General features: G+C 39.4%; 1 protein-coding gene across 1 annotated transcript; it reads right to left on the reverse strand.

Moving 5' to 3' along the window:
* Window positions 1-796: 796 nt before the first annotated feature.
* ppp2r1bb (protein phosphatase 2, regulatory subunit A, beta b) lies at window positions 797-27076 on the reverse strand. The gene is made up of 15 exons (XM_057838696.1): window positions 26906-27076; window positions 21751-21841; window positions 21525-21625; window positions 21211-21443; window positions 20973-21120; window positions 18851-19006; window positions 12621-12735; window positions 12362-12432; window positions 11850-11984; window positions 9855-10028; window positions 9717-9777; window positions 4691-4845; window positions 1847-1989; window positions 1691-1782; window positions 797-1620 (listed from the first exon to the last, which is right to left on the reverse strand). Exons 1-15 carry the CDS (start codon window positions 26981-26983, stop codon window positions 1604-1606), a joined length of 1770 nt encoding a protein of 589 aa, XP_057694679.1. The 5' UTR covers window positions 26984-27076; the 3' UTR covers window positions 797-1603.
* Window positions 27077-27631: the final 555 nt, after the last annotated feature.

Raw genomic sequence — 27631 nt, forward strand, 5'->3', positions numbered from 1 at the left:
AGATAGATTCAAGACAAGATTTTGCCGATTTAGGAGTATTTTAGATAAAAAGTTGATTTGGTTCGCTACAAGAGAGCCTTCTAGAGAGGTCTACTGCTTAAAGATGGCGGTTTTTTACTTACGCCGGAAAGTCTTATTTCACATCTCTGTTCAATAATACATGTTCTAACACCGACGTCTGTAATTCTGCATCTAGTTCTACATATATGAGATCTACTGTAGCCGTATGTTTGTAGCAACTGGGCGTTGTTTGTAGCGGCTGTCAGCCGCAGTCAGGTATGTTTTTTTTTTTTTTTATCTAGCGGCATGAGTTGAACATATTTACTCTCTGTCCGTTCCTCATTGCGTCCCAAAGACCGCGCTGTTTTACTTCCGCTTTACCTGGTATAATTCAATAATCGGAATTTGGATATTTGTGAATCGTTCTTGAATCTATCACGGCCGAATCGCGAATAATCTAAGAATCGGAAATTTCGCACGCCTCTAATTATTTATAATAAAAAAGGGTTTATTCTTTTAAATGTTATTTACTGGAAAATTTCACTTGGGCATATTAACAAAACAGAACAAAAAATCAGGAGGTCCATGCACAAGTTGACTTGCGCAGGTCACAAGAATAACTTACCACAAGTTTATAAAGAAAAGGGCTCCCGTAAATTGCATTTAAGCTTAAAGCGAAAAGGGAAGATAAATTCTTACTAAATGTTTGTGTTATATTGGTGATGATGTCATTGTTTCTGTTGAACTTCCTCTTCCCGTTAACTCGTGCAGAATGAGTGAAAGTGGATGACACAAGCCTTCTTTGTAACTTTATTCAGATGAGGACACAGTAGAACAGCGTCAAGTGAGTGAAGCACTGAAAGGAACGATTAAAAAAAAAAAAAAAAAAACGCACTCTGGTCATCAATGTAAGTTTCCCCCCTCAAGAAAACAAAAAGTACAAGACTAAAAGTGGACTTGGTTGAAGATGAACGGACGTAACTTTTGATTGCCAATGATGGCAACAGATGTTCATCTATCGCCATCAAAAGCTGTGAGTGAGATAAAACATAGCTGTGGATACTCTTAACTAGCCTGATAAGTGGATTACTTCAAAGTACTTGACTTTCATTTTCAAAACTGCTGGAATCTAAACTGCATTCTTGCTCATATTCTTTTGTATGGCCAGATAGACTCAAACACTACAAAGCATTTTCGATCATCGCTTCTCATTGTGCTCAACTTGTGTCGTCACAAAGTTGTTTAGTTTAGTTTTACAATAACATTAAAGGCCGGATAAAATGCTGTAGTTACACCGCTTGTTGCGGAATGTCATTTTTTGATAAAACAATGAAGTAAGGAGGGGAGAATATGTATAAAAGAGGAATGTGAGAGGGTTCGGTGGCTCTCAGATGCTTCGCTCGCTAGTAATACTATTAGTCAGCATGCAGCACTTAAAAGACGAAGCGTCCGATTTTACAGCAAGAGAACTTGAAGGACGCTGGAACGGGAAGGGATTGGAGGGGGGAAAAGTTGTCATCAGATTGGTCTATACAGTTAGCCATTGATCTTGAACATCAATAAATATCTTGTAAAAGACTTGAGGTGAGACATGTTGCTCGACTTAGGCCAGAGAGAGAACTGCAAAAAGAGGAAACGAGGACATTTTTAGGACCTTTAAATGACGGACAGCAAGTTGTCGTTTGCTTACCGCTGATGGCCTCCTGGGCAAAGTACTTGACGTCCATGTCTGTGTCGGTGGCCAGCTTCTCCAGCACTGGCTTCACTTCACCCTGCAGCGTGCTGTCCAGACAGAAACTTCTCAAATCCTCCGGTCTGATTTTCAGCTCCTCTACTTGGGACTTACCTGCCGTCCAAAATGGGTCCGATTTTCTGCAGGGATTTGGCTACGTTGAAACGCACGTTGGCCACCTGGTCATTGGACATTTTGAGGACCACGGGTAGCATCTGCTTGGTGGTGATGTCCTGACCGCACGCCTCAGACAGCGCCTGATGGCAAGGTGGGGTCAATTATGAAGGGAAACTCAAAGGTTAAAGGTGACTATTTCAAACCACCAAATTAAATGAGTAAATATTTAATCAGGGTTCTTTCACCCTTTTAAAAGTCAAATTTAAATGCTTTTTAGTGCTGCAACGATTAATCGATTAACTTGAGTATTCGATTAGGAAAAAAAAGATTTGAATTAAATTTTGCCGCTTCGAGTATTTATTTATAGTGGCGTTGTAATGGTTTGTTTTAAAAGTGTTTGCATTTAGTTGTATTGATTTGGGAGGATACACTGCCCTCTAGTGTGCCTCATGGCTGAATCCAGTTGCTCTCTGTTAAGACCAACATAAGCCAAGTTTTTGTTTGAGCTAATGTTATTTTTTTAAAAATGCATTTCTAATTTAGTTTATAGGTATATTTAACATTTTTGTGGGCATATGTGTGAACCATTTGTTAAGGGCATGGTAAAAGTGTTAGCATTTTAGCTAACAGCCTTTTGCTATGTAAGTTAGCCAATTGTTCTTTTGTTGTACATAGATCCTCATTTATTTTTTTTATACCATTTGAGGCTCAGCTCAGGTATTTTCATTTTTTATGTTCCTTATCCGATTACTTGATTATTCGAACTAAGTAGTTCATCGATTAATTGACTACTAAAATAATCGATAGCTGCAGCCCTATTTTGAACACTGCAAAAACTCAAACTTAAAAAGAACTTAAAAATAGCTTGACAAATGGAAATTCAATTGAAACACGTGGGGAAAACACTTTTAAAGTGATGTGTGTAAACGTAATAATATTTTTTGGTAGGAAATATGATTGTTTTTTTTTTTATAAGATCAGTTTTTTGAGTGAAAGCTGTAAGTTTTTTTTTTTTTTTTTAATTCTAGTCACGTCTGAGATGCAAATTTTTTTTTTTTTTTTTTTAAATTCTAGTCACGTCTGAGATGCAATTGTTGGCCGTTTTCAACGATGTACATCGAAAATAAAGACATCGATTGTCTGAAAATGGTTCAATCTTAGATGAAATGTCTTGTTTTCTTATTTATAATTGCTCATTACCGAAAAAATGTTTTTTCCGATTACTCGATAGAATTTTCAGTCGAATACTCGATTACTTAAATATTCGATAGCTGCAGCCCTAATGCTTTTTAAGACATTTTTAAGACCTAAAAGGGATCCTCGGACTAAAAGACTTGTAGGCTCTAATAAGACAATTATTCTCTTTTATCAAAACATGTTATTAGAAACGCGTATATTACTGCCATTGATTTAAAAATCTAATATTTAGTACACGTTTTGACCTACGAAGGGCCTCATAATTTACGCGCACAATGCACGATGGGGGTGATGACGCGGTTGGCCTGGACGGGGTGAAAAGCTGTGCTAACTAGCGAGCGACGCTAGTATGACGACTGGCATGATTTTGCCACATTATGCTTCAAATCACATTGTTTTGTGACAGATGTGGGAGAAATTCCCAACGTCGTACCTGCGTCCAATTCCAGCTCATCAGCAGTGTCTTTAAACCGATCCTAGGCGGCTTGTATTGACTTGCTGCCATTTGAGTTTGTATATCCCTTCGTTGTTAGTGGCATCATTGCCTTTTTTTTTTTTTTTTTTTTTTTAAATTTATCCCAACCTACTGTCACAGACCCTTTTTGTCTCTACCGTACCATTATGTGGACGTACTTTGTAGCAGCTGTCTGCAGCAGTCAGGTATGTTGTCTTTTTATCTTGCGGCATGAGTTGAGCTAGAGCCGTGAGTTGAGCATTGGCATTACCCGAGGGGCCGGGTAATGACAAGCATGATGTTTAGCTACTCTCGCTCCGTTCCTCATTGCGTCCCCGAAGACCGCGTGGCGCGCTGAGTATGTTTTACTTCCGCTTTACTTGACATATTTCAATAATCGGAATTTGGATGTTTGTGAACCGTTCTCGAATCTTCCACGGCCGAATCGCGAATAATCTAAGAATTGGAAATTTTGCACACCTCTAGTGAATATATATATTTTTTCAATAAAAGAGTTTTCTACAAGCTTAAATTGTATATAAAGTTAATTTATATCGAACTTTCAATTTTTTTCCCTATATATATATTAAAAATAATATATATATATATATATATATATATATATATATATATATATATATATATATATATATATATATATATATATATATATATATAAAAGACATTCACACTAGGCCAGGACCAGATAGCCTAACAATAAAATTAACTTTTTTTTTTTTAAATTTAAAAAAAAAAAAAAAAAAAAAAAAATCATTGCATGATGACCCAAACAAAGTGCAAAACTTCTTTCATCTTATTTTATCTCCCCTATTTGTGCTGTCAGACCCCAAATACAAGGTAATAACTACGCAAAGAAATAAACTCATGGAACTGGCGAGATTTCCTTTTTGGCAAATAAAGAAAAAAAAAGGCAAAACATTTTTTTCAAATCACTTGCAAAAAAATTAAATTCATGAAATCGATTTGTCATCCAGGATCAATTGAAACACAAAAACAGTTGCTGGTAGCAATCGTTCCTTGCCAGACTCTCCCAGTCAAAATGGAACAGAAGTGTAGCACCCTCAATGACTGACAATGAGTGCCTGGTAAGTGACAAATCTAGTTTCAAAGTCACCATCTTGGCCACACAGATACAGATACGAGCGCAAGCGATTGTGTGCGAAACTCACATTGATGCAGAAAAGAGTGGTCATCCTGTGGAGGTAATTGGGGTCGTTGGCCATACCCAGAACCTTTGGCACGATTGTATTCTGCGCCCACTCGGCTCCAAACCTCTCCACCAGCTTCATCAGGTTGCAGGTGGCAGCCTCTCGAATGGCGTACACTGCAGCGCCACAACGGCAAATGTCAGCCAAAGAGTTAATATTCTTACTGTTCTGGTGCAGTAGATGTAAAAACGCATTACAAATGGTAAAAGGTGCTAAAACGAATTAATGATGTCAGCGAGGAAAGCATTCTGGAGAGTGAGTGTCCTTTCTTATGTAACAGTCTGCCCGGCCCTTACCCTAACCCCCAGACACACAACATTCCAATGATGTAATGCAGCTGGCCCTTTGTCCTCAATAACACATCTCTAATTGGGGAAAACTCTGGAGAGAAACAAAGCACTTTAACACTTGATACAAAAGACAATGTTCTAGTGTTTGGAAACTCAGTTGTGCAGCCTTTTCGGTGACAGCGTCCTATTGCGCTGCGTTTAGGGAAACTACACTAAAGCGTTGAAAGCTTTGTGCTTGGACATTGTATAGTTCAGTCAGTTGGCTTGTCATGCCTAAACAGTGGTTAGTGTGACCCGAGGAGCATTAGTCCATGTGGAAATACGATCACTGGGCAATGATGGGTGTGATTGGGGAATCTTATGATATGCTGTAATGTAACATTGTTTAATAAATCGTGAAAAATTAGGCTAGATTGATACCGCAGGTCTTAATGCACAAATCTGATTTTTTCGTGTTTTTCCGACTTGAGTCAGGCCTTAACTTGACCTGAACGGGACAAGTAGTATAAAAATGGACTATTTCAAATCCGATCAGGGTCACTTTCGTTTGTGGTTAAAATCCGATCTGGGCCACATTTTTCCCGGAATGTGGCTGTGGTCTGAACTGTCAAGTCCCACAAATCGGAATTCATGGAGCAATTACTTCAGCAAAGAATGAGAGAGACAGAGCACCAAGTTAGCGATGGAGTAATGCATTAGCGCCTAGCTTGTACGCGGCTTTTAGGGAAGAGGAGAGCTTGACAACAGTCATAAATTGAAAAAAAAAAAAAAAAAGAGGGACAGATCAGTGCTCCAAATGAGCAATATTTCAAGATAGCTTACACAACCAAGATTCGGGGCAAACAGTACGTATATGTCAATGCTGCTATCAATGATGCTATCAATCCATATAAACTTTGAATATAAAACTAAACGGGGATTATTTATGCCAGTTATTTGTGTCCTCTTTTTGGAAATCAAAATATGATCACCCTAGAATGGCATTGAGCCAGCATTTGATTTGATGCTTCTGCACATGCAGGTCTGTTTGCACAGCGCATCTCAGACTGTGAATTAGTGCGCATGCGTGATTCTGGAACAGGCTCGATGGACAAAGGAAGTCTGAACGGGCACGCCAAAAAAACATGACAAAAAAATTAGAATTGGGCATTAATACCTCCGGTATTAACCTAGCCTAAGACATCAATTACAACAGTTTTTTCCTCTCAACTTTTTTTGACATTGGGAGGATAATTTTTTTTTTTTTTTTTAAGTCAAACTGTATCAAGTCAAGGTCAACAGATATATCGGTCAGCCGATACATGGGCTTTCTTCAAGATCTGCCATTGACATGTTGTTTAGGTGCTGATGTTTCTGATAAAGGTCGACACATGTTAGCCGGCTAAGAAGTCGGGCCAATATATGGAAGTTATAATTTAATTCAAGATCGGCCGATATATAGCCAATAAAATCATGTTCACCGTTTGGATGACGATCTTTGTTAATTGTGACTTTGCAATACCTAGTGGCCAGTGTCACAATTGAAGAAAATTTGAACACTAACATAGCTGTTTTTTCAGGAGTGTGTCAATTACCTTTTATAATCAACCTGATTGATGACAAAAAAAAAAAAAAAAAAAAAAAAAAAAAAAAAAAAAACACATCGGCCTCAAATACCAGCTTACAAAAGATGCTGTATACATTGGTAATTGGCTGAATTTTCAAAAAATCTGTATTGGCATTGTGCTTTGAATATCCTATATAGGCAGACCTCGATTATCAGGTTCTGCTGCAACATATTTTTACTTAAAAGTAAAGCCATCTAATTAAACCACGACTTGTGAGTTGTTAAAAAAAAAAAAAAAAAATACTGGAACAAATTGCGTTGTCCATCAATCTTCTGCCACTTCCAATTGTTTTGAATGCATTACTCACGCACACTAGGCGAGTTATAGCAGGATACCCAGCATGTCATGCGGTGTTAAGTTATTAATTACACGTTTCATTGATTTTGTTAGTGTTTAACTCTTTCCATATATAGTGATATTCTCAATCTGTATTTATCCACCTCATAATTTATTAATCGTCATTAAATGTTTTAATTATGTACCACAGGTTTATTGGTGGTGCAGTGTTCTATTAGGTAGCCACTGAGCTAAACAGCATGGGATTAATTTCCACATGATGACATAGCCCAGAGTTTAGCGACCCGTTCTGGGTGTAGTCTGCCTTTTGCTTGATGTCAGTAGTGAGAGATTCCATCGCCAGGCAACCTGAACCAGAATAATTTGATAGAAATGAATGGAGGAGGCTAATATTTGACATTCTCGCTTCCTTGAAGTTGGAACATCTAGCAGCTGTTTTGCGGTTATATATACAGTATATACTTACAGGCATGAAAATGGGTCAGGGGTTAAAAAGGTGAGAAAGGTGTGGAGGAAATATGTTCCGGCGTTCTGCCAAAATGTCCTCTGTCGGCGAAACGTCCTACATGTTGCGAATTTGACCATTTTAATTTTTCACATAAGGCTTAATATTCGAGCGGGGGTTTAATTAGTTGAAGGAGTTGATTTCAACCACCATTGACTCGCACTAGCTTAGCCACTCTGGACCCCTGAAACTAACAAATAACTGGCAAACTGCACAGAATTTGTTCAAATCAACTCCAACGACTAATTAAACCCCGGCTAACTCAAAGATTAAGCCTAATGTAAAAATTCTGAATTTCCCCTTTAAAATAAAGACCATTGAATATGGCCATTAAAATGTTGTCTATAAAAGTTTTAGAGCAATAAAATAAACAACAAAAATGAATGAAATGAACAAGAATCCTTCAAACTATTTCATAATGGGTCCAAATTATTTTTCGAACAGATCATGTGACTACAGCACCTTAGAGACAGCCGTTTGCATTGCTTAGCCAAAACTACAGCTGAGGAGGCAAGATATTTAGAATTTCTTTAAACCTAAGCTTTCAAAACTTTCAACAACAACTGAGCTTGAACAGAGGATTGAGCACGAGCAGTATCAAAAAGTCCTGGCTTTCGTGTTACCTGTTGTGCTGTAATTCCAAGTGGTGCTTGAATTGGATGCTTATAGCGGTCGACAGTCTTTTTGAGCCAGCGCAAAGTTCGCAGCGCACGGAGATATTTTTGTCATCTTTACTGGACAAAAATGTGACGTAATGGCTGTGTTTCCAGTGTGCAAATGCAGCCGTTTGTAGTATATCTCCTGCCTATTTCATTGCATCCTGGAGGGGAAGCAAGGCTGTGTTGTTTTGGCCGGAAACTCCCAGCGCTCACGGCTCATGCATCATGGTAATACACGTGACCCTTTTTTTTCCATCCTTGATTAGAAAATGTGACATGTGATGTCACTCCCATGACTACAGTATTCTTCATTCTACATACATTATGGGGCAATCACAAAATAGTAACGCACAGGCATCAAGGAAAGTAATTTTACTCAGATTACTGATTTAGAAAAATGAACGCGTTAGATTGTTCTTTACTGAAAGAAAGTAATCAGATTACAGTTACGCATTACTCACATAACGCGTTACTGACAACACTGCTTTTATATTACCGTTAAATACACAAGCTTGACGCTACCTTAACGGGAGCTATTTTTTCACTGGACGCTCTGGCAGTGTTCAACGCAAGCTGCGACAAACGGCAGTAACTTTGTCATACCGCAAAATATGAAAACGATTAAAACCATTACTCACCAAATTCAATATGCTGGCGAATGCATTCATCTAAAAAAAAAATAAAATTGGGCCCTCACCTCGTCCAGCGAACGTGAATTTGTTCTTAGGACAAGATCATCTGTCGCAATTAGCGATCTTTGACGCTCTTTTTCTCCTCCCCACATACAAACTTGATTCTCTCTCAGCGGCTGTGATTAACCTCAATGAAGTTGCTCTCCTAACTAAGCCTTGCCTATCATTCGTCTTTGTAAGTTTTTAGTAACTTTGTGTAATGAATTTGAAAGGAAAATGTGTGTTTTGTTTTTGGCGAACTTTTTCATGAAGCTAAACTGTTGAAGCGACTCACACGTGGAAAAATACGATTGTACAACGTTTTAAATGTATTCATTTGGTATATTTCAGTTACCACGATTTGAGAGATCAATAAATTGAAGAATTTACGCCTTGCGTTTGGAGTTTCTTTTTGGGTTTGCTGGAATAGCGTCACTGACACTCGCACCATCAAACAGAGGAAGGGGTAAGTGCTGCCGCGCCAAGCCACTTCTGGCTGCATTTTCGACACATGAAAAATAAAGAATACGTACTACTGTATGACGGAAAATTTTAGTGGTTTTGTAACCGCCACGTTTTCATAGCATGGTAAACCGTGAAGGTAACCGGCACATGCCTACACCCGAATCCCCCCACCCCCCTTAAAAGTTTTCTCCTCGGATCTACACGATTCACGTAGGTCATCCTTTTTGACTTCAAAACGGCGAATTTCGCCGAAAGGTGAGAGATTTTCATGCCTGATACTTAGCAGTTAGCACAAATAATGAATGCTTGATAAATTACGATACATGGGAAGTATGCCAATACAAAGTTTATAATTGTTTTTGCAATATACATCGTATAACATGCACTGTTTTTAAGTGTTGAGGCAAAAATTCTATAACACAATGATCCAAGTCATTCGATTAATCAATGCAACACATGCTGAACACTCAAACGAAGCATTATAGTACCTTACCGTGGTCAATAAGCCAGGCCATACAAAGAGTGTTGAGCTTCTCGTCGAAGAACTCCACTCCCTGAGCAGACAGACGCAATTCAAACCAACAGCGATGAATTCTGCATTATTTTTTACCAGATGAGCCGTTTCCCTCACCAGCTGACCCGCCAACAGGGGCATGTATTCGATGATAGCCAGGCGGACCCTCCACTTGGCGTCCTCAGCCAGCTCCACGATGGCTGGCAGGAGCGACTGAGACAGCTGACGGATGCCGATCACCTCGTTGACGCAATCCAGATTGGAGATGATGTTGAGACGTACCTCGGGGCACTGAGGAAAAACAATTTTTGCTTACGTAACACAAATATCGAATAACAATCAGTTTCATGCTCGCCAAAAGTTTTATTATCATAAAACGATAACCACAGTGTAAGTAATGATGTACTGACTCTTGTGTTTTCATAGCGCAGACTATCGGAAGAGTGAATTTCCCTTGCGGCTGAATAAAGTATCTACCCAAATAAAATTTAATGAACTGAGTACAGGGGGTCTTTTGGTTTACGACGGCAATGCAATCCAAATCTGTAAACTAACTTTATCAGAAAGTAGGGGAAGTAATAATTACAGTATTTATTCCCTTTAGGAAATGGTGTACTCAGTCTTTCTCAGCATGAAAACACGTACGATGTACCAACTATTTGTACATAAAAAGCCCTCATTTCTCAATGCATTTTATGATGGAAGTGAAATGTGTTTTAAGAGAGCAGGGCAAGTTTCATGAAAATGTTTTAATAACACAATTTGACCAGATGAACTCAGAATGGCAAAACATTCTGCATCACCTTCATTGATGGAATTTTTGAACCCCAAAACCATCAGTGTTTGCACAGTAATCCAATTAGATGCTTTTTGACCTTGTTTTGCACTGATGAAAGTGGGCCAATTTTAAATATGCGCAGGTGACAATTTCAACTCTTTTAAAACAGCCATAGCATAACATGTCTAAGGGAGATTGTTATTACATGTATGGTTCTAGGTAGAGGTGGGAACACCACGATAAGATCTGCGATACACGGCTCACTATGACGATATCACGATATGGCGTTGTACAACAATTATGCCGACATGGGTCAGGAAATCATTTTGAAATTCCACAAAACAACTAATAAACAGAAAAAAAGGTATTTTCATCCTTCTGCTGTTAATTGGAATGAGTTCATCAATAGTAGACGTCCAATCCAGTCAAGATGAATTGGATGGCGAGCGCCGTCAGTGGCAGCCCATTAGGTCATGTTGACACTACTCTAATGGAAGATTTTGGTAGCAACTTGTTTGTTTTTTTAAAAACAGTGAAACCTTTTTAAAACAATATATCGATCCTTGACAGGAGCGTATCAATAAACTTTTGGGCTACACAGTGTCACGATAAATCACCTTTTTGATATATGCTGCAATCCTGGTTCATAGCCTTGTCACCTCCCGCCTGGATTACTCCAACTCCCTCCTCTTTGGCCTCCCTCAAAAGACCCTCCATAAACTGCAGCTGGTCCAGAAATCAGCCGCTCGCATTATAACATGTAGCCCATTCGTCCACCAAATCACTCCAGTTCTCCGCCAGCTTCATTGGCTCCCGGTCCACTTTCGCATCCAGTACAGTTCTCCTCCTCGCTTTCAAGGCCATCCACATCTTGCCCCTCCGTACTTGTCCGACCTCCTCCATACTACAACTCCCTCCCTTGCCCTTAGATCCTCGAACTCCATACACCTGTCCGTGCCCCCCGCTGGCCTCAGTACTATGGGGAGTAGAGCATTCAGCCGCTGTGCTCCCCTGCTTTGGAATTCCCTGCCCCCCAATCTCAGGAACACCGACTCACTCCCAGTTTTTCAATCCAAACTCAAAACTCACCTGTTCAGACTCGCATACCCTTAATAACCCGATTTCTTGTGTTTTACTGTCCAGCTAAATATCTTCATCTATTAGCATTTTTTTCTAGTCTTTAATTGATTTACGAATGATTGTACGGCGACATTGAGTGCCAGAAAGGCACCTTCAAATAAATTGTATTATTATATTGTCACGCCCCTAGTTCCAGGCTGTGTAAATAAATGAAGAGTGAGGAGAAATAAAGAACAAATGTGCATTTCCTTTACCTCGTCCTTGAGCTGAGCCAGGAAGAGAGGCAGTAAATGCTCTATTGTGTTATCCTTGCCCAGAATGGCAGAAAGTCCCATGATGACCAAGGCCAGTGCTGACTTCACATGTTGGTTGGTGTCTGAAACCAGTTCCTACACAAAACACGAAAGATCAGCACTCATATGTAGGAGGTTATTGAGTAAAAGTCATTCAAATTTATATTAGGTTTATGTTTAACACTTAAATATTGATCTATGCAAAAAAAAAAAAAAAAAAAGAATGAGCTGAAAAAACCAAAGTTTTTACAATTTAGTGAATACTGCCACCTGCTGTCAAAAAAGCAAGTCTATTCAAATATGGTCATCTAAAATGATGACGGCCACAGACAAAGTTGTTTCTTTCCAAAGTGTCACAGCAAATATATTATTACATGGTGAGCTGTAAAAAGAAGCATCTTGCCGTGTCCTTACGCATTTAATTCACCATAAAAGGAGGCTGAAGTTAACCAGGAGGTTTTTTTTTTCTTTACCTTGACGCAAGGTAGGATGTGAGTCATGATGATCTGCTCACGATTGTCCTCTGGGAGATTCTCGCAGAATTCTAGCCAACAGATGTTAAAGATATTTAGGTTAAGTATTAATATTTAATTCCCTGGGAGCCACTGACGGATCAAGACGTTCAACCGGTTTGAACTGTGGGAGATGGCAGTGAATGATTGCTCAAATAGATTGGAGGTATTATCCTTATTATTAATTTAGCCAATATAGAAAGTGCATTTATAGACTGACCTTTGACTTTGTTAGCTGCAGCAGCACGGACTTCAGCCTCACAGTCCTTAAGAAGGTTCTGGAAAGCTGGGACTAGGTCATTCTTTGTGATTTCTGGGCCTACTGCCTTTTGAAGCTACCAAAAAAAAAAAAATTAAGTAACAATATTACTTCATTAGGACCTTCAAGTCAATAGCCAAGTTTACATGCTGACTTTTATTCATACCGATTCAAATCATTCCGAATGGAAATTTCAGATCAGCTGTTTACATGTCACTTCATCTATTCCGATCCAGCGTTTACATGTGTCTGCCTTTATTCCGAAAGGACGCTTGACAACTGCCGTCTGACATGCGCAGATTAATCAAAACAAAGCGTCACGTTGCAAAACATGGAGATCGATCGTCAGAGTGCTGCTGTTTTAACTTTAACCCACTTGTTGTGTTGGTGGGGTCCTATCCGCTTCTGCTGTTTTGCTCTTTTGCCTTGTAGTAGCCGCTTGTCAGCGTTTTCCACCGGTTTCTAATCTGGTCAACGCTCCGGTCTATTCCGGCTTCGTGTAACCTCTCGTGAACTTTTTCAAATAGTTCACTGTTCCTCGTTTTACGCCCGTCTAAGCGAGCAATTATATTCAATTCTTTTAAAATTTGAATTAAATACAATCTTTCCGCCGGACTCCATTCAGGTGCGCTGTGCTTGGAAGCCATGTTTCAAGTGACGTTACTTACGTCACCAAGTGACGTCACCACGTCAGTACGGAGCATGTGCAGAAAGAACGCAACCAGACACCATTCCGCTTCCCTGTTTGCATGATATAATTTTTAGAGCTGAAACGAATACTCGAGCAACTCGAGTAACTCGAGTTTAAAAACTGATCCGAGTAATTTTATTCACCTCGAGTAATCGTTTATTTTGACAGCTCTAAGCATCACGTTTTGCTCGGACTACTTTTAATGCGGGACAACGCGCTGACGTCACGTGCGTAGAGGAAGAAGCAATAAAAAAATATATAAAACATTTCCGCAGCCGACAGCCGCTCCAAACTACGCCGACGTTGCTAAAAACTAGCCCGCGTGATGTTAAGTTGGTAGCAGGTAGCATCTGAGGAGTCTCATAGAGATCACATGTATGTTGAACTAGATGCACTATGATAGACTCGGCCGCATCTGGGCAGCGGTAATAAACAGCGGCCATCTTAAAGCAGTAGAGCGCTAAGCGCTAATAAAGAGCGCTAAGCGCTAAAAAATAAGATTAACGTTACTGTCTGAGTCACTAGCTCACGCAACGTTAGCCCTGCGGAGGGCTAGGTTTCTATTAATTATGACCACTTTCGATGCGTGGCTAACGTGTCTTACATACAGGCTTTAACATAACATAGCATTGTGGAGTGATGAGGGTGTAAAATAAAAACTTAATCATGCTAACTATCAATTTTAGCTTAGTAGTCATTGCTGGATAAAACACCAAGTAGCACTGGTCCCTAATGTGCTCCAATACAGCCTGTATCATACAATTATCTTGAACACTGCAAAAACACAAAATCCTATCAGGACTTACAGTTTAGAGTAGCGTAAAACTTAACTAGAACTTAAAAATGGCTTGACACAAATAGAAATTCAATTGAAACAGGTGGGAAAAATCCTAACTTTTAAGTGATGTGTGTTATCAAGCGTAATGGCATTTTTAGGTATAAATATATTTATATTTTAATAAGATCTAAAGGTTTTTTGAGTGAAAGCAGTGAATTTGTCTTTTTTTAATTCTAGTTTGTGACGGCCCCTGGCCGTTTAACAGTTAATTTCTGAGATTTTTCCAGTCAGCTGATCGTCACCTCCACCAGCTGGCTGCTTCCCCTCCCACTGTGACAAAAGCTGATCGACGCAGGACGGACCAACGACGTCGCCGCAGCTGATTGGCCAAGAAAAAGGCGCCAAGCTTCATAAACCTGCCGCTGTCAACGTTCTATGAGGTCGCAATTTGGCAGTATTCTGTCGCGTTCCTCCTCGCTAGCTGTTTGCTCACCATTCACGCTCGTTTGCACTTTGATCGCTAGTTTGATACACTCCCGCTTTTTCGGTGAGATCTTTTGTGTTTATTCGTTATTGGATCGTTTTTGTTCACCACTGTAAATAAGAGCACTGAAGCAAGTAAGGGTAAGTCGCCATTTCTGTTCAACCTGTTTTCTCCTGTTTTGTATAGAGTAGGAAGTTAGGTTAGAAGCTGTCTTTTCTTTGTTCCTTTTACATGATCAGGGCTTAGTTAGCGGGTGGGGTTTAAGTGTAGTTGCTTTTGTTTGTTGTTTTGGCCTGGGCTTACCCTGAAGTCACGCTTCCTCGGCATTTTGTACATATTCATTGCGAGTTTGATTATTGTGTAAATAAATTTGTGTCCACTTGTACAGTTGTGTGGCTTGTTTTATGTTACGCCTTTCGCGAGCCATCTTTGGCAGGTAACAGTTACATCTGAGATGCAATTGTTGGCTGTTTTCAACAATATACATCGAAAATAAAGACATTGATTGACTGAAAATGGTTCAAGATTAGATGAAATGTCTTGTTTTCTCATGTATATTTATAATTGCTCTTCACCTAAAAATATATTTGTTTTATCCGATTACTCGATTAATCGATAGAATTTTCAGTCGATTACTCGATTACTAAAATATTCGATAGCTGCAGCCCTAATAATTTTACTTCTAATCGGTTTGGGAAAAGGAATATTCCACCCCTGTGAATCGGAATGAAATTCCATTCGGTTTAGGCCTGTTCATTCCGAATGAGGTGTTTATATGGAAAACATTTATTCGGTTTGAACATCTAAACCGATTGTAATTGGAATATTTGGCTCCATGTAAACGTGGCAACTGTTTCAGTCCAAAATACCAAATTCACTTGAACTGTTTAAGTAAACTGAAATCACGGCGCACCGATTGATGGGGCCGCAGATTTAATAAATTTGAATCCGTGATCGGTCCATCACTAAAAACATAACTGGTCTTATCCAACCATCGCGTCTAGTCAATTCGCCATATGAATCTGCCACAGTTTGGTTGCAGACATTAACATGAGCATGAAAATGCATTTGTTAAGCATTTTCATACTTTAGCAACTCCCAACATAATGTTTCTGATTTTAACGCGTGCCGTTCTTTGTCATGTTAATGTAGGAAGGAGTGAAATTGTATTAGCATTTCATATCTCTATTGTGTGGGAAATTATTTTGGGGCAGCGAGATGTCCTCGTTACAGTCTTTCCTTTGTGAGTGAATTGAGTCAGATAATACCTGTTGAGTGAAAGCTCACATTCAAAATGTTCCACAGATGTTTGATGTTTTACAATAAAACTAAATTGACTTAAAAGTGCATGCTTTTCATAAGGGGAATTACCAAGATTGGCAGGTCAGTCTTTTAAATTATCTGGGATTGTGATTAGCCAGAAAATTGTGATAAAGAAAATGTCAAACTATAAAATTGCTTATTCACATAAGCTTGCTCTATTACTGACATTGATTAAAGAAAGTGGGAAAAGGAGTAATGATTCTCGGCACAGCGGGGATGACATCAGGGTAAACATCCATCATAATGTCATTGTGGAAAGTGCAATCTCATAACAAGTACTTAGGCACAGCGGCAATCAATGTCAGCAGTAAAAGGGCTTATCCTGCAACTCTTATTCCCACAGACGATTACATTTTGAATAAGGAGGTCTGCCACATCTAAATTAACAGCAAAGTGCCGTGTGAACGACACAGCTCATTTCTATTCGAAGATGATTAAGCACATCCATCTAAACTGCAGCATTACTGAGAATTTTCTCATTAGTGGAATGAGTGTTGCGCACAGAGAGTCTGACTGACGTGGCTGCAAACTCGGGCTGTCACCATCTATTTTTTGAATCGATTATTCCAATGATGGCCGAATGGCTGGCTGTAACCGTTAACTGATGTCACACTTGCCTTCTATTCTGTTTGCATTTTAGCTACCGTAATTTCCGGACTACAAGCCGCTACTTTTTCCCCCTCATTTTGGGTCCTGCGGCATGTGCAATGATGCGGCCAATTTGTGTATTTTTCTGACGGCCGCCAGGGGGCGCTCGAGCTTGGAATGTGGGAGTGAGACACGCGGAATATATGTGTCGAGGAAGACGCTAGTTTTCACTATTACCGGTAGTTTAACTTTGGGCGTTGTGCATGGATAGAGGTGGCGGAACCTCATCTTTATGCATGAGTAGAATTGGCAGACCTGCATCATGGAAAATGCTAGAAGAAATTAAATTGGCCATCCGAGTTGTATGGGAAGCTTTGATGACGAGCGGCGAGAGATCGTTTGCCAAGACTCGCCGCATGCGAAGAGCAGCTTTTGCACAGGTTTGCCGGGGGAGCCTGGCAGCGTGAAGCGCGAGGAGGACGGCACAGGCTGGGAGTGAATTTGCCTCATTATGGGAGACACTGAAGGCGACAGCGAAGGAGACACTGAGTAGGTGCGTGGCGAAGTGCATCTGAGCGTCTTCATATCCGACACTGAGGGTGAAGACTTCCATGGTTTGAATGCACAGAAGATGAAGATTGCTGACAAAGACTTTTATGTTTTTATTAACCAGCACAATTAGTGCTGCACCGCCATGCTGATGCTATGTAACTTCCGTGCCGCTGCTATATAACTGCCGTGTTTGCCGGCGCTGTTTGGGACGAAAAGTTAAGGTGTGTTATTAAAATTTTAAAAAACTGTATTTCTTTGTCAATGTCTCTTGTTACTAAGTGGGCACACGCGGCTTAAAGGCAGGAGAGGCTTATGTATGTACAAAATGGTTTTTCCTTTAAAAATGTACTGGGTGAGGCTCACAATCAGGGGCGCCCAATAGTCCTGAAATTACGGTATGTGGTGGTAAAAAAAGGGTTAGTATAAATTTCAAACTTTCCACCCCTTCACTTTATATCCACACAAGGTCTTTCGAGGTTAGTCAACTAGTTACAACGACGTCGATAATCAAATTCATTGAAAACTAATTAGACCTGAAATGAATACTCGAGCAATTCGAGTTTAAAAACTAGTACGAGTAATTTTATTCACCTCGAGGAATCGTTTAATTTTGCCAGCTCTAAGCATCACGTTTTGTCTGGACTACTTTTGATGCGGGACAACGTGCTGACATTACGTGCGTAGAGGAAGAAGCAATAAAACTTACTGCAGCCGACAGCCGCTACAAACTACCCCGACGTTGCTAAAAACTACGCCCGTATGATGCTAGTGTGGTAGCAGGTAGTGTCCGATGAGTCTCATAGATATCGCATGCATTTAGGACTAGATGCGAAATGACAGACTTGGCCGCGTCTGGGCAGCTTAGTGAACAGCCGCCATCTTTAAGCAGTACACTTCTCAGCACTAATAAATATAACGTTACTGTCACTCGCTCACGTAACGTTAGCCCTTCGGAGAGCTAGGTTTCTATTGATTATGACCACTGTCGATGCGTGGCTAACGTGTCTTACATACAGGCTTTATTGAATCTGTAAAAACAGCGCTGTAGAGTGATGCAGGTGTAAAATTAAAACATAATAAAGCTGATTGTGAGCTTTAGCTCAGTAGTCATTGCTGAATAAAACACCAAGTAGCACTGGTCCCTAATGTGCCCCAATATAGCAGGTATCATACATTTATTTTGAACACTGCAAAAATTCAAAATCCTATCAGGACTTACAGGTTAGACTAACTTAAAACTTAACTAGAACTTAAAAATAGCTAGACACAAATGGAAATTCAAATGAAACACGTGGGGAAAAACATGTGGCTTTCAAGTTATGTGTGTTATCACGCGTAATTACATTTTTAGGTAAGAAATAGTTTAAAGTTTTATTCGATTAATCGATAGAATTTTCAGTCGATTACTCGAATACTAAAATATTCGATAGCTGAAGCTCTACAACTCATGCAATAAGGAGACGTTATCCATTTTTAATGCTTCAGATTTCTCTCAAAACCATTTCTCCAGTAAGCCGCTTCTCCTGCTTGTCTGAAACGGCACCTGCCCCAGCTGTCTTTACTTCACTGGCAGCTGGGGTGGCAATAAATTCAGATTTGGCCAGTCTGGGATTTACGGGAGTGCTATATAGTCTAAATGTGTGAAGAAAAAAAATGAAAGATGGAGCCTAATGGCACGGATCGTTTTTCGGCCTACCCCAATTCTTGTTTACCTGGCCATCTGCGTGTCATAATTAGTTCTTTGTCATGATGAGATGCCAGTAAAACAAGTTCACCTCAGAAAATTTGTCGGCCACCATGTAGCGGACCCTCCAGGATTTGTCCTCAGCTGCCTGTCGCAGGGTGGGCATGACCAGGGTCTCCAGGTCTTCTTGAGGCAGCAAAGTGGCGATGCTGACACAAGCCTCCACGGCCAGCAGCCGCACAGAGTCCTGATGGAGGAAAGAATGTTTAGCCAGTGATGGAAGGATCCAGACAGTATATTATGCATTTAAAAAGTACAGTAGAAAAAAAACCTAAGCAAATCTGAAATCTTATAAAACGCTCACAATTTGCAATTATACGCTTAAACTGTGTCATACACCCCCAATCCTGCTCGAATCAATATGCTAAAACAGTAGAGGTGGGAATCTTGGGGCACCTAACGATTCGATTATTGATGCACCCCCCCCCAACCCCCCTGCTTTTAATGTTTTGTGCATTAGTTCCAAAATTGTTCAAAAATCCTCTCAGGCTAAACCAAACCACTATTTCAGTGTCAGGTTAACAGTTAAAACCAGTAAATAAAACACTCAAGACCCCATTCTGTATCAGCAGCCTTAAACTACATTCAAATAATTTAATGTTGATAATCAACCGTTAAAGTTCTTAAAATTGCTCCCGTCATTCCATAATTTCCCTTCCGTCTACTTTCGACATTTCAAAGTTTTAGAACCGTTTCATCATTTAAGGATAGATTCAAGATTTTGCCGATTTAGGAGCATTTTAGATAAAAAGTTAATTGGGTTCGCTACAACAGAGCCTTCGAGAGAAGTCTACTGCTTTAAGATGGCGGCGGTGTTTACTAACGCCCGCAAGTCTGTCATTTCGCATCTAGTTCTCAATACATGTTCTAACGCCGCCGTCGTCTGTCATTTCGCATCTAGTTCTACATATATGTTATATCTACCGTAGCTGTATGTGGCCGCATGTTTGTAGCAACTAGCAACATTAATTTTTTGCAGTAGATTTAATGAAAATTCCAATTCCATAATCATATATAATGTATTATGTACAAACAAGAGGCATAGCCTAACTCATGCAACCAGTGGAGTGCTGTCATCACACAGATTTTGAGTCAATTGGTCACATGACCAGGGAATTTTTCCACTAAAATGAGGTCTACAATTTTGATTTTTTTGGTAACATCTGCATGTAAACAAACTGACGTGTGAAGTCAGCATTTACCCGTCTGCAACCGGTCACCAACCCGGAACATGAATAACCCATCCAGAAATATGAATAAACCCAAATCAACTCCATTGACAACTTGCACATAGTTTGTTTTTGGGAAACACAAATAAATAAATAAATAAATAAATAAATAAATTCTCAGGAGCTCCAGGGAGAGAGCCCAGCGCCCGGGCAAAGTTTTTGCGTTATTCGCCTTACCGCCCTCTGGAAGCCTTCCATGTTTCGGTAATCATGGCAACAATTTAGAAGTCAAAGAGATGACCAAGGCAATTATAGCTAACGGTTTTCAAGCTAACCGTAGTCACGTGGATGAATTATCACATGTTCATACTATAGGTTTCATACTTAACTTTTCTCAAACTTCCTTGTCTGCATATGTGGGCGTTGATCTGCACACCTCACAGTAAACCATGTTGCCAAACCAATTCCAGTGGTCTCGCCACTGGGGCTGAAACTTTCTCTCCCTGTTCTTTTCATGTTGATTTCACTTTCCCTCAACTCAATCGGTGACGCTTTCTTGAGTGCCCCCCCCGGTTTGGAGTGTTTCAGAAACATGGTGTCTTTTAGTATAACGTGAGGTGGCTACTGAGATACTGACAATCAAATAGCAGCAGTAATCAGGTTGCGCACGTTCACGCAGGAGCGAGTGAACGAAAGCGGTTTGTTTACACCCCACGGATAGCAACGGCTGCTGCATAGACTGAAAAGGTTGTCTTTGATCATGATAGCACAATGTCTTCGAAACACGGAACCACTGGGAATTAATGTGAAGATTTGTTTTCTTAATCGACGCATTATATTTACTGGCGCCACTGGGCCAGTGGTTGGAGCATTCTGATGGCCCTGACAGTTTTAAAAGTATGTCTGGGCCCCCGGGCCATTTATATTGTCGACCCCTGAAGGATAAGCTAGATTTAAAAAAATAAATAAAAGGAAAAGTGATACCTGCTCATCAGACGCCAGGGCTGTGAAGAGGGATATGATGTCACTTCTAACATAATCCAACTCCAACACTCGGGCAAACTCGCCCAGTTTGGAAGCAGCTGCACGTCGGACCATAGGAGTGTCATCTGAACAAAGGGTGCGGAAATGCCTAAGAGATGGACCAAAAAACAGTAAATGACAATATAGATAAAAGCACATAATCCACACATAATTAGACATCGAGTTAAACGTGACTTACTGGCGAATTTCAGCCTTGACAGTGCTGGAAACACGGGGATAACAGACGCTAAAGAGGCCGCAGGCAGATGTGCGCGAGGTGAACCAGTCACCACAAGACAGACGCTTGACCAAGGGTTCAAAATGGACCTCCAGGTCAACTGGAGAATGCTCCTGAGAGATCTTGCGCAGAGACTCCACTGCTTTGTCTCGAACGACTGTCTCCTCTACTGTTGCTAGGCTCTCCAAGGGTGGCTGGAGGAAGGTATTACATCAAGAATTGGCACAATTCCATTTTTTGAGGTTAGTTAAAATTCTAGAAGGCATGAAACATACCAGGAGACAGTGGACGTACTCTGGCCCTCCCACCAACATTGTGAAATTGCCAAGCTGCTCGGCCAAAGCCAACAGCACCTCATCTTCATCGTAGATGGTGTCTAAAGGACAAAGATCATCGTTACACCTTTTTTCATCACTCCCGAGCATGTGATAACACTGTAAAAACTGAACTGTCCAGCTCAAGCCATCATGTTTTTTTATTGTCGATGGCGTAATTGGTTACCTGTGAGGAAGGGAAGCAGTTCAGTGCGAGTTCGCTCCACGCCGAGCGCCAGTGCAATAGTGGACAGCTTTTTTATGCTGTTCAGTCGCAACTGTGGAAGAACAGACATATATTTTATTTTGACTAAATTCTTGTGATTTTGTCCAAAGTATGGCTTTTCCTTTGAAGTGTGACAACCAAGTCATTTATGAATATTTTTTCACTTTCAACCACTCAGAAATGTTCATTGGCATCAGACCTATCTACACATATTTATAAAAAAAAAAAAAATAAAAATAAAAAAAAATAATGCCCCCTATGGACATTAATAGCAGTATTATTCTAATAGCAAAACTAACTATGCTATGTATACACAAAATAAAAGTCTAATTTGAATATTTCATATGACATAGCTAGAGGCCCAAATTATTCCATAAGTCATAACAGAATTTTTTTATGCATGCCCAGTGTTTACACAATGGCAGTTTTCTAAATCAAACAAAATTCTTGTGAAGTATGGCTTTTCCTTTGAAGTGTGATAACCAAGTCATTTCTGAATATTTTTTCACATTCAAACACTCAAAAATGTTCACTGGCATCAGACCTATCTACATATATATAGTTAAAAAAATAAATAAATAATGCCCCTATGGACATTAATAGCAGTATTATTCTAATGGCAAAACTAACTATGCTGTATATATATATAAAACTAATTTGAATATTTCATATGACATAGTTAGAGGCCCAAATAAGTCATAACAACAGAATTTCTTTGCAAGCAAATTCCTGTTTTAGCCTTTGGCGCCCCCAAGTGACCTTTGGGTGTTAAGACTCTCAAAGCAAAATTCCTGTATTTCCATGGTTTTGACTCGCCAAAGAAGTGAATGCATCAGTAATCGCGGAAAATGCATTATAACACACCAGGTTTACAGCATATCAAAAATTATGATTTATAATGGGAGTCAATGAGCCAGAAATCGGCATTATTATGAGAATTTAGTGTGAATCTCCCCAACCTGTTTGCAATAAATTAGAAATTGCAGCATGTTGCCATTTTGATCTTTACATGTTTTTACTATCCTGGGGAAATACTGGCTCCCTAACGTAATTTTTCCAGTGCTTTTTCTTTGATGAAACACAGAAGAAAAAAAAACTAAAAAAAAAAAAGCCAGAATATGGACAAATAACACCAACGGGTTAAAGGCATTCATTTAACTCATCGATAACCACTGACGGCGCTAGACGTCCAGCTCATTTTGACTGGGAGAGCGATTGTCAATGGCACTGAAACATGACCATTTACAGCAGGCACTCCCTGTTTAAATTCGATGTCTATCACTGTAAATGGCAGGTTAAACACTACATACATGTGATATCTATGAGACGCATCAGACGTTACATGCTACCACCGTAGCATTATGCGGGTGTAGTTTTGTAGCGGCTGCAGTACATTTTTTTTTTTTTATTGCTTCTTCCTCTACGCACGTGATGTCAGCGCGTTGTCTCGCATTAAAAGTAGTCTGGGCAAAACCTGATGCTTAGAGCTGGCAAAATGAAACGATTCCTCGAGGTGAAGACAATTACTTGGATCAGTTTTTAAACTCTAGTTACTCGAGTTGCTCAAGTATTCCTTTCAGCTGTAGTTAGGTCAAAGGCAAATCTATGCTGAATCCATCACTAGTATTTTTTACCTCCAGGTGTTCAAAAACTCAGATGAATATACATTTAAAAAAAAAATATATATATATATATATCAGGGGCTGTCAAATTTAATGCGTTAACGGGCGTCAATTAATTTTAATTAATCAAGTTAAAATATTTAACGCAATTAACGCATGCACGAAATGACTCGTTCATGCGTTGCCTCAAACAGATTACAATGACGCACTTGAGAGCTAACAGGCAATGAAAGGTGTCTTGTTTTGTGCTTTTTCTTAACAAAGGTATACCACACGCGACGTGCTGGTACTTTCTTTATTAGCACATTCAGCTTCAACATTAACACAGCTTATGGCTCTCGGCAGGCCGTAACAAACTCACTCCTGCATCATGTGAGTAAACCGCATTGGCGCTGCGTGCACTTTAGGGTGACTGGGATAATTCTATATCAGAATATTACAAAAGGCGTGTGGACACAGGCGTTCATTGGACTGCGCCGTTTATTGGCATAAGCTTTGGCAACTCCTTCACAACAAACGTAAGTATCATTTAGTGAAAGCACAACAAAAGTAATATTCCTATCCCTCAAAAAAAAACCAAACAAACAAAAAAAAAAATCGCAAAAAGAAAAGCGCTTCAATCTGTATTAATGAGGCCCTATTCTCACAAAGTTAAACAACAGTGCAAAGAGAACTGGCATTGCCAATCAAAATAGCTATGCAACATACACATAAAACTTATTCAAGACTTTGGTCAAATTCTATTCAAACATTTCGTTTAGTAAAAATACATTGGATGGCAATATTTATTTACAATATACAAACTATCAGAGGTCTCGTACGTTGTGAAGCCAGCACTCGAATGATGTGAATTACAATGGATGGACCACTAAACAGGAAACTAGAGCTGTCCCGACTAGTCGACATGGTCGACGTCATCGATGACGTAAATCCGTCGATGAGCACAACATCCCGTCGACGGCTAATGAAGGGTTAAAAAAAATATATGCGTGGAAAGTAGTAGGAAAGAATGTCGCACGCTTGGTATGCAAGCGGGGAAAGCGGCACAAAGCCAAAAAAAGCGCACCAGAGTCCAAAACATTGACTTAAAGAAACAAAGGAGGGTACACTGTTGTGTCCTGTCTCTTCAATGCCAAGCTTGGCTGCACGTCGGCCGTGAATGATAACGACAGGACATTGTAAGTCCGTCTAACTAACTAATGATGTTTTATTGAAGTTGCTAAGCCTGTCGCGATATGCAATAAGTCCATTTATCGCGTGGTAAATAAAAATGAGGGCGGTCATTTTCATGGTTGCGTTTTATCGCTGCGCGCGCGTGTGTGCGTGCGTACATTTGTGCATGCGTGCTGATGGTTTTCTCTCATCAACACGCTGTAGAATTAAAGTTCAGACATACAAAATAGGAAAACACATCTATATTAAACACTATATATGTTAGCATTGCTACTTTGAGGTGAATGGGGAAAAAAGACGACCTACTTTAGCCGGCTATAAAACAGGCAGCCTTCTCCAAAACTTGCAGTTAAAAGGTGACACTTCAAACATGAAAAATCGCTGGTTAACAGCATTTGCAAAAGGAAAAAAAATCTATTCCTGACAACACATGCAATGACAAAAAGTGCTTTTTTGCGGAGTGTAAAGCTTAAATTAGCGGTTTAGAGAACTTACTTCCGGTGAACATTTCAAAATAAAAGCATGTAATGTTCGTCATTTACGTAAATAACGATTTCTGGCGTTAATCTCACATACTTCAGATTCTACACTAAGAATACCTTTAAAATGACACCCTTTATGACAATTCTGATTGGCAATGAATAATTATAATACTATTATATATAGTACTACAGTATACTATAATATTAATGCTAGGTATTTTTTTAAGAATTGTTTTGAATCATTTTGGAAAGGTGAAGTCAGTGTTCTGAATCTGTTTACATTCCATTCTTTTGCACAATTCTATCAGCATTTGAACTCATTGTTTAGTTGTGATTTATAATTGTTATTTGTTTATTTGTACTTTAATCAAGAATATAAGTGTTCAAAAATGTTGTTGTGAATTGACAAGCATAAAAAAAAAATTCATTGCTAAATTAGTAAAAAAAAAAAAAAAAAAATTCAAAAAAATTATAAGATTAGTCGACTAATCGTAAAAATAGTCGGCTGACTAATCGGGAGAAAATTAGTCGTTTGGGACAGCCCTACAGGAAACTACGGCGTCAGTCGAGGGACAAAACACACTATTTGGCTTGATTTCTAATTTAATTTAAAACTCGCCATTGACACCTTGTGGTGTATTTACTGTATCTAGTTTATTTTTTGACAGAAAATTTTACAAATTTTATTAATATGAAAACTTTAAGAAAGGCTTTAATATAAAATTAGTATAACTTGTGCAAACATTTATCTTTCAAGAACTACAGGTCTTTCTTGTGGATCCCTTTAACAGAAAGACTGTTAATAATGTTAATGCCATCTTGTGGATTTATTGTTATAATCAACAAATACAGTACTTATGTACAGTATGTTGAATGTATATATCCATCTTATGTCTTATCTTTCCATTCCAACAATAATTTATGGAAAAATATGGCATATTTTAGAGATTGTTTGAATTGTGATTAATTACGATTAATTAATTTTTAAGCTGTGATTACCTCGATTAAAAATTTTAATCGTTTGAAAGCCCTAATATTTATATATTAGGGCTGTCATTTTTTTGCGATTAATTACGATCAATTGATTTTAAAGCTATGATTAACTCGGTTAAAAAAATGAATTGGTTGACAGCCCTAATATATACATATACAGTACTGTGCAAAAATTTTAGGCAGGTGTCCTGCCTAAAACTTCTGCACAGTACTGTATATTATCAGTTATCGTATCGGCCTTAAGGAGCAGGAAGTTATCGATATCGGTTTCAAAAAATGGATATCGTGCAGCTCTAGTAGAGAACAACTGGTATTACCTATAAATACAGGAAATTCTAGGAGTCGGTGGGAGTCTACTATTGGCGGCAGGTCTTGGCCCGAGAGTTAGCTGTAATAAGTTCACGCACTGAACCTGTTGTTCCTTTATAAGTCAATTTGCCCAAGACTTACATCAAATATAGTCATATTTGTTCTCGAACGAATGAGAACAAGAGAGCAAAATACCTAAAATGACAAAGTTGCTGTCATGGTGTCGAACCACTCCATACAAAAAGACGTCAGAGCGTACCCAATGCTTGGAGCAGCCAATTGTTTTGTCATTTTAGCTACTGTAACTCGTTGAGAATACTAGACATTACAATACCTGTATTAGGTACTGTAACAATGAAGAAAGCCATCATTTAGACACGGGTGCGCCCCTGTTTGAGAACGCCGCATAGGCCGTGATGTATTTTTGAGTTAGCAATGCTAAAGAGTTAGCAAGCAGTAAAGGAAACGCCACACGAGTGGACTCCCGCTGTTAGCAGAAGACCGACGGGAACGGAAAATGCACCGCTTGCCACGTACCTGAACATCCTCGTTCCGCAGTTCGTCAATGAGAACTGCAATCGGATAGAGAGAATCGTCTCCGTCGGCTCCGGCCATTTTGGATTCAGCGGCGATGAAGCGAACTGTTTGACTGTGGCCTGCTACGGGGTTTCCGGCCCGTTTAAAAGGAGCTATGACGTCTTCGAGGAAATGGCTTCTCTTGCTCTTGTCTTGTCATTCATTCATTTGGAAGACGTTCGTGCTCGTTTGCTCTTTTTCCATCTTTAAATGAGATCACGTCAAACGGTCACTCATCGCCCCCGACCCAATTTCTCTCAGAATTGGCAGCCTGTTATATTTTTCGTAATAAAATGTTTGCTAAAAAAAAAAAAAAAAAAAAAAAAAAAAAAAACGAACACACACATTCCACACATTTTTTCAAGTTTTTTTTTTAAAAAATGTACTTTTTACCCATTTGCTATCCGTCTACCACTCTAGTAAATATGTTTGAGTTTTAGGTTTTGTTAAGCATTAACGAAGGGGGGGGGGGAGATGTCTAAAGGAGTCGGCGGGGTAAGTAACTGGCGGCCATCTTGCGTCAGAAAACTTTGGTTCATAACGAACCATATTAACATTCAAATTTGATGGTGGTAAAAAAAAGTTATACTGTAATTATTTTTAGACATGCAGTTAATTTTATGAATTTCTGAATAGAACACTTCAGAGATTTATTTATTGATAATAATTTGGCATCATTTCAACAAT

This window comes from Corythoichthys intestinalis, chromosome 6 (assembly GCF_030265065.1).
Source record: "Corythoichthys intestinalis isolate RoL2023-P3 chromosome 6, ASM3026506v1, whole genome shotgun sequence".
NCBI lineage: Eukaryota > Metazoa > Chordata > Actinopteri > Syngnathiformes > Syngnathidae > Corythoichthys > Corythoichthys intestinalis.

Coding starts and splice junctions, on each gene's coding strand:
- ppp2r1bb (XM_057838696.1), bottom strand. CDS start 26,983: ATGGCCGGAGCCGACGGAGACGATTCTCTCTATCCGATTGCAGTTCTC. Junction 12,433..12,620: donor TGCAGCTAACAAAGTCAAAG/GTCAGTCTATAA, acceptor TCTGTTGGCTAG/AATTCTGCGAGAATCTCCCA. Junction 4,846..9,716: donor GGCCTGGCTTATTGACCACG/GTAAGGTACTAT, acceptor GTGGCGCTGCAG/TGTACGCCATTCGAGAGGCT.